This window comes from Vanessa cardui, chromosome 8, assembly GCF_905220365.1.
Source record: "Vanessa cardui chromosome 8, ilVanCard2.1, whole genome shotgun sequence".
NCBI classification, from domain to species: Eukaryota; Metazoa; Arthropoda; class Insecta; order Lepidoptera; family Nymphalidae; genus Vanessa; species Vanessa cardui.
The window spans coordinates 6890527-6898590 of NC_061130.1; the positions used below are offsets into that span (position 1 = coordinate 6890527).

General features: G+C 30.8%; 1 protein-coding gene across 1 annotated transcript; it reads left to right on the top strand.

The window, feature by feature from the left end:
• The first annotated feature begins 237 nt into the window (after window positions 1-237).
• LOC124531940 lies at window positions 238-7541 on the top strand. The gene is made up of 7 exons (XM_047106521.1): window positions 238-361; window positions 1190-2599; window positions 3229-3382; window positions 3565-3826; window positions 4977-5100; window positions 6241-6401; window positions 7313-7541. The coding sequence occupies exons 1-7, from the start codon at window positions 301-303 to the stop codon at window positions 7532-7534; spliced, it is 2394 nt and encodes a 797-aa protein (XP_046962477.1). The 5' UTR covers window positions 238-300; the 3' UTR covers window positions 7535-7541.
• Window positions 7542-8064: the final 523 nt, after the last annotated feature.

Genomic DNA, 8064 nt, shown 5'->3' on the forward strand with positions numbered 1-8064 from the left:
ATTGGTAAGTTTAACTTTTTTGATTGCAGTTTTTTTTATATATTTTATTGTGAGGATGGCATTAATAGCTTATAAAAAAACGAGGAATTAATCACTCAATAATACACAATTATTTGCGACAAGTATGTAAGAAAGGTCAAAGAAGAACCGTAAATAGGTAAAACTATTTAGTAAGTATTTTGTTTTTAGTAATTATCTAATTAAAATAAAATCGATCTGACATATTTACTATGATAAAAAAAATGTAAAATATGGAAATGAATACAAAAGTAACTTTAATAAAGACGATAAAATTTTAAAATGTCTACTTTATCTCATATTTCTTTAATCGACTTATCAAAGCAATTTAAATTTGCGATTGGTGAGAATTTTTATTATTATATTTATTATTATATATATTTAGATCTACTTATTAATTATAGCTATTTCGTTTTTGTTACTAAAAAGAAGTGCAATATTGAAATAGAAGATTACTATATATATCTAGATAGTTTAGATTACTCAGAAAATTAATTACTATTTTCTTGACCGTTGACTCTGACATAGAGAACTCACTCCTATATATAGTAAATAATGTTCCAAAACTACGGAGTTTGGGAAAGGAGTTACGTCGAAATGTGTTTAACCCTGTATTGCCGCAAATTCAATATTTGTGGCAATACAGGGTTTTTACGACAGTCAAAATTAAAAGAAAAACTGATTACGTACAAATTTTAGTTTTTGTTTATACAAATGCTAGTGACTAGATTCTAGTCCATCAATAACTTCTAAATTCGATTGTATATTATATACGGCTGCATTCGCGTTTTAGAGTGTTGGTTTTCATGTGTTAGGCAAAAAAGTAGCCTATGTCCTTTCATGGAGTTCAAGTTTGCTTCATACATAATTTCATCAAACACGGTTCAGCCGTTTGGTAGTGAACAAGCGACAGACAGGCTGACAGACAGAGTTATTTTCACATATATACATAATATTAATATAGATTATAGGCAGTACTTACCTTTACCATCAATACTCAACAGTCAAGATTTGCGATACAGAAAATGCACTACAGAATATATAGCTTTTGTTTGGTACTTTTTTTGTTATTTTAATATATTTTTTAAATATTAAATTTTCTCACTAAATGTATGTTACATTAATATATCTTAATTATATTAAGAGTAAAACGTCCAATTCTAAATTACAGATGAAGATACAAAAAAGAAAATATGTTTTGATGAAACATTGGTAGTAAGTTGTGCTCATCATGACGGTATTTATAAATATGAATCTTCTGATTCAGAACTTTCTTGTACGGAGTCTTTAAAAACAAAAGACTCGGATAAAAAAAAAGACCCCGAACCCACTGAAATCAAAACTAATTTTGAAAATGAATGTGAGCTCACTAAAGAAGATGTAGTGGAGGATGAAAAAGATTTTCACTACTTTTTTTTCCCGGATTGCAAAACTAAAGCCTCACCAAAAGACAGCAAGGCAAGTTTAATATTAGTGGATGGGTTTCCTAAAATAAATTCTGCCGCTTTAAACCAACAATTGTGCACATGTGCTGTTGATAAAGCAGGAAAATGTCCTTGTCATTTAAAAGTTCCATGTCTATGTGGAGCCAAAGAACGTAATGAATGCACCTGTATTCAAGCTAAAAACATCTGCGTATGTGAAGAAGGAAATCCCCAATTGGTATGTAAATGTAAACCCAGCAAGGTATGCTTGTGTGACCCTGATTATAAGCCTCAACCTCTTTGTGTTTGTACACAAATTGATAAGCCATGTATATGTCAAACGGATAAATATCCTTATCCTGTCTGCCAATGTAAATGTAAACCTAGTACCCTTGAAAATTTAACCAAGAATCAAGATGATACCAGCGAGGGAAGCCTGATCCAAAGAGAAAATTCTACAATAAAGAATCAAGAAGATAAAACGGAACCTTGTACTTGTCAACAAGTAAAACCCAAGTCTATATGTTTATGTAAAAGAGGAAAGGAGTGTATATGTGACCAAAACATGTGTATTTGCGATGTTCTGCCTACATGCGTGTGTGAAGCTGATGGGAAACTAATCTGTGAAAATAACGAGTCTAAAACAGTCTGCAAATGCGAAGTCGAAGCAGAATGCACATGTTACGACAAATCACCTGATAACTGTGATTGTTTTCCTAAGCCAAAGTTGTGTACTTGTGGTAATCCTGAAAACTGTGTTTGTTTTTCAACCTGTGAATGCACTGATCCTTGTCTTTGTGATACTATTCCGGAAAAAATACAAGAATGCACTTGCGATGAAAATCGTATAGATATTGCTGAACTTTGTACATGTCCCCCTGAAAAGGATGATGATAGAAAATTAAAGAAGGTAAGAGCTGGTAAACATGATCATCGATGGCGTCATGATGTTGATCCTAAGCACACATTTTTTGGGTATGCTTATGGAAGGCATGATAAAATATCATATAAAGAACAAGATAAAGAAAAGTTAAAGATTTTGGGTCTTTATGAAGAAATAAAACAAGACGAAGTTTGTGAAATACATAAAGCCAAACTGCCCGTTTTTAAAAAGAAAGTGCAAAAGCCTTCTATTGATTGCTGTAGTGCTGTTGGAGGTAAAAGACATATTGATAAAAATATTCAGTTAACAGCCTAGCTTTAGTTGACGTAGGTACTAGTGTTATTTTCGAATGGTAAATAATTTTTCTCTTAAACTCTAGAGCCTAATTAAAATATATATTGGTAGGATCTTAACCGAAAATCACGTTTTCAAATCAGACAGACGTGCACTATTTCATTTTTATGTTCTTAATTTGTGTTTGTAATGTACAAAATGCTCGACGCGTGAAAAAAATGTGTCAGTAGAAAAAAAAACTCCATATATCCATTTATTAATAATCTCAAATCATACGAAAACTACATGGATGGAAGTAAAATAAAATAGTCAAAGTCATAGCCCGTTAATGCCCCACTGCTGAGCGTGGCGCCATTGTGGCATCTTTTGCTTTTCAAGAAAAGGTTTGAAGGTTTTTTCATCATTATGTTCAAATGCAAGCTAGTTTCACCATTAACGATATTAATAAGCCCACTATCAGTCCACAAGGAATGTCAATATATTTGTAATAACTATTCTTTGTGAATGTGAATCATAAATGGAAACTTCAGTGTTTGTAGGAAATAGATTTGTTTGGCTTAGTATTGTTTGTATTGTTGTGTTCTAAAACAACGTTACGTATTAATGCAGGTATTAGTTTTAGCGTTGAAACGCTAGGAGAGGATAAAGATAAATTTCTCGTTCAAGTTGTATCTCATGCATCTAAGGAAGGAGCTAAAATTGGCTCTAAACTTGTTAGCATTTTGGACTGCAATCTTCACATTTTAGAAGAAAATAGAGCAGAGTAAGATTTTAACTTAATTTTCGTCAATTTGTAGCAATATACAAACAATCTTTATTATAAATATCGTATTCATTAATTGAATGCTAAAAGTATCCTTCCAATATATTTGAGAGTAAAGATTTAATAATAGCCGATTATAAATCGAGATATAAACTTTGACTTTAAGAGTAATTCCATTTCAGACACATAACGAAGAAGAATCTAACGAAGGAGCACAGAAGTTATATGACTATCTGTGAAAGCGGCTATTACAATAAAGTGACACGTATTTGCGGAGACAAACATTTCGTAAAACGGCTCTACCACTCCTTTGAAGCGGCTCGGAATTTTTTACTCGAAGGTGCTAACGTTGTGCTGCTCAGATACTTTGGAATAAGCAGATTTTGCGGTCACGTTAAAACCGATACGGTTCTGATAAACGGCACTATTTGTGAAAGCGTTTATGTAAGTAGTACATTTTTGATATTCATTAAGATTTTTAATTTTAGTTGTTATATTTATCATGAATGGCCCTTACCACCATTTAGGTCAATCTAAAAAATATAATAACATCCTTCATCAATCTTTAGCGCTTAGACCATATTTCGATGCGCTATATTGAGAAAACTGAATGGTAAAAATAGTTTGAATAGAATATTATGGCCACAGTCAACTCTGGTTGGCGTTTGCAGGCTCAGTGGGTACGCATGTATCTAGTACCTTTAATTCGGTTTCTTCAACATTAAACATTTGAATGCGGTGTTTTTTTTAACATTAACATTTATTTATATAAATAATAAACATGTCTGTATAATTGCAACTTCGAAATATTCGATAATTCCGAACAAAGTATGACACTATCGAATCCGAAATTACACGTAATTTTAGCACATATGTGGATAATACGAGCATCACGTAAATATATGTGTTATGCGATATCAAAGCGCTTAATTGCCAATATCATGTAGATTTAAATTGGATAGTTGATTGATATTTTCGTTCTTAGGCATTATGTTGTATTACAATATTTACTTTATATAAAAAAATAAAAATTTAAACTAAAATAAAATTTTGATGTACAGAGAACAATTTAAGTGGTAAGTTTTAATACTTTCTATGAGCACTTCGTGGTGAGATCTGCTGTCGTCAAACAGTTACACTCAGTATTGTTGTGTTTCGGTTTAAAGAGTGAATGAGCCAGCCTATGTATTGCCGTTAATCCTTTTTGCTTTTTTAATGCTTAATAATTGGGTACTTACGTTTTAACATCATCGCAGCGAAAACAAATTACGAATGCGCCAATATAGGTTAATATAGGTTTTATTTTATTTATTATTAATAACAAAATTACAAACCTAACCTAAGCTATAATCCAATGATTTTATTATACCAATAATACTTTTGAATTTATAAATTGTATGTAATAATAGTAACAAATAAATAAAATAATAACTAACTACAGACAAGAGAAATAACAGCTTAAAGTATGGGGATGGTTAGTATTTCTCTCGTTTTTGGGTGGTTCTCACTTACCACCAGGTGGCCAATTTGTCAGTCTACCTACATAGTTTGAATAAACTTTTCCCACGTGTTTTATAATAATCTATCATGGTAGGTTTGCTTGGGCGTTAGTCAAGCTATTGTGAATGGCAAGCCATTATTCGTCGTGAAAGTAGAACGTCACATCATTGAACCGTCAGGATTCATTCATCAAACGTTGACAATTCTCACGCTAAGAGGTAAGCTAAGACGGTTCGTAAGTAAAGGAGTAATATATCTTTATGATTATTTTTTTAAAGATTTATGTATCGATTAAGATCGATTTTCCGTTTTGCCCTGAACTAAAATCCCTATAGTTATAACAATTTTTAGTAATTTATATACTCGAATATTCGTCTGCACTCCAACCATAACAAAATAAATAGTTATTGTACAATTAGATGGTGGTGATTATTGAAACCCAGTTAGATTTATAAGCATTAAATGGTATGTATTTTCATTACTTAGTAATTAATTGTTAAAAGTAATAGATAAATTATCAAGTAAAATGATGTAACTCTGATTTTATATTAACCTCGTCTGGCTTTGTACGGATGCAAATTTTTTCATAATATATATATAAGTGTAATACCCTACAGCACTCAGGAATTATGTAAGTAGGAAGTAAGGAATTATGTAGTTATAAAAAATATATTCTACCTCTTTACAACATTATTATAGGTATAAGTTAGGACGATCGAATATACATTAGGCAGGATTCTGATTTCCCGTAAATTAGACAAAAATCTTCATATACTCATAGCCCGAAAAAAAAGTAATGACATGTTGGTAAATTTAAATCAGAATTCATAATGCGTCAATTTAAAGAAAATAGTGTCTAATCTCTTTTTCCATGAAGAATCTTTATTTCGAATATGTGACAGAATTTCATGTAATATAATCTTGTAAAACTATTCAGAGGAAGTCGTGAAAGCTTCATTAAATACAGCATTTAAGATTTTGTTTATGTCATTTTAACTAAACATTAAATTTAAATAAACATTTACCTAAATAACTTGCAATTTAGTGTTATAATTTATTTTGATGATGACTTGTATGAATATTAATTTATGACCCGAAAAAATAAATTATTTTCATTATATATTTTCCCTTCAAAAAATTCTGTTTTCTTTCGTTCTAAATTATATATGTTTATAAATTAATTTACAACTGCGAATTAATTAAAGCAATTGCAGTAGTTATTTTTAATACATGCCTGTAAATACAAACACTTCGGTAACGTAATATTCATTTCTATTATTATATTGAAGTTGATTGTTAATAGTTTGATTTAACATAGGTGTAAGCTTTATGTGCATAAGATGATTGCATGTTCAAAGGTTATATGGTGAGTCACGAGTGGGCAGATAGTACTTACATTATCCATATCAACCCTCTTCTGCAAATCGTCCCTGAAAAAGACGAGATAGAGTCCCACGAGCCACTGCGTGAGAAATGGCGAAGCGATTTACAGCTGTTATCTGATTACCTCGATTTTAAGGTAATTTAAAAATATAAATATCTATTTTTAATATTACATAAAATTAAAAAGACATTTATTAATTAGCACATGCAACAAGTAACAAAAATGCTGAAGTTTTTAAATCTTGAAAAAGAATAACTACTGAGTTTTTTGTCGGTTCTTTTTAGTGAAATCTACTTTTCAAATCGGTAGCTTAACTTAGTTGTTAATTGACGAATCAAAAATACTTCAATAAGTAGTATTTTCATTTTGATTTTTTTTGATTTTGTCATGAGTACCATAATTGTGCCTCGATCGCATGGATAACATATGAAATCCGTAGTATGATTATAAGCTAAAGAGTTATTTATGATAAAAAATAATATTTATATTAGTAAAGAGCGGCGCTATCAATATAAAGGGGATGCATACTATGCATGCACATTCCATTATATATGCGTAAATGGAATACGAAAAACAGCCTAAGAAGTTCCAGAGAAAGACATTTTTTTTTCCTTTTAATTTAAAGAAAAATAAAATTTATGATTTTTTATATACAAAGAAATAGCAAGGAGGATATGAGAAGGTTTTATCGACAAGGTGTACCATACACCATGAGTCATACTGTGACATCTTCTAGTCGTAAATAATAATTATTTTCCATGAAAAAAATTGTGCCTGTTAGAGTAACCTATAATTTTTTAGAATTCTTTTCAGAGGTATTATTAAGATTGGCCTTTAATAGTTGGGGTCCGAATAAGTACTATATTTAAATATTGTAAAAAGTCAAATAACTTACAGATTGATTCAGAAATGAAAATATACAAATTTAGTCATTAAGAAAGTGTTGTTTCTGATATCACTCCACACTCCACACCTACATATGATTAAAGCCATTCTCGTCATAACATGTGGTAGATATTAAATAATATCACCGATATTTTATTCAGAGCACACGTACACTTGAAGGAGGGCGTTACGTGACGGAGAACGGCGAACTCACCGGGATAATTCGTGACTACCTTCAAACGTTGCTTCTTCTCCGACCTCACGACGCCTTGCATTTCACTAGACATTATTTTGGATCAGCTCTATCTGCGTTGGATCTTCCCCACGACGAATACTTCGACCCTTGCATTAAACATGTTCGTTATTACTTTTTTGAAGAATAACTTGTACATTTATTGATATGTGTATTATGTATGGTTTTTTAAATCTTTCATTAAATTTATCTTAATAAATTGGTTATATTTCTAATTTTATTTTTAATTGCTGCCGATTCACACAACTAATAGAAATAGCTCACTATCGCGCTATGCGACGCTATTCGTAGCTAAAGATTCCCGCGTTAGTTCAACCAGAGAAAGGAAGTGCGTGTAAATCGACGTGTCAAATTGACGATAGGTCATACGATATTACAAGTTTGTGTAAAGATCATATTCACTTAAGAAATAAATATTTATAATTTGGGAGAGCGTACTCAATTCGGATGTGATCGGTTTTACGAATTTTGCCGATGCTACATCTAAGTTGTGTCGTACTATAAGTATATTATACGTTTCGCCATATTAAATATTATTACGCAGTAATCAAAGTCTTGTTGCAATTTAAATATCAGATTGTTATAACATATTTCGGTAATTTATATCGGATAAAGTTAATAGCGGGAGAAATTTTGTATTAAAATTGCTTATATTTACAA

Coding starts and splice junctions, on each gene's coding strand:
- LOC124531940 (XM_047106521.1), top strand. CDS start 301: ATGTCTACTTTATCTCATATTTCTTTAATCGACTTATCAAAGCAATTT. Junction 2,600..3,228: donor TTGCTGTAGTGCTGTTGGAG/GTAAAAGACATA, acceptor GTATTAATGCAG/GTATTAGTTTTAGCGTTGAA. Junction 6,402..7,312: donor CTGATTACCTCGATTTTAAG/GTAATTTAAAAA, acceptor TATTTTATTCAG/AGCACACGTACACTTGAAGG.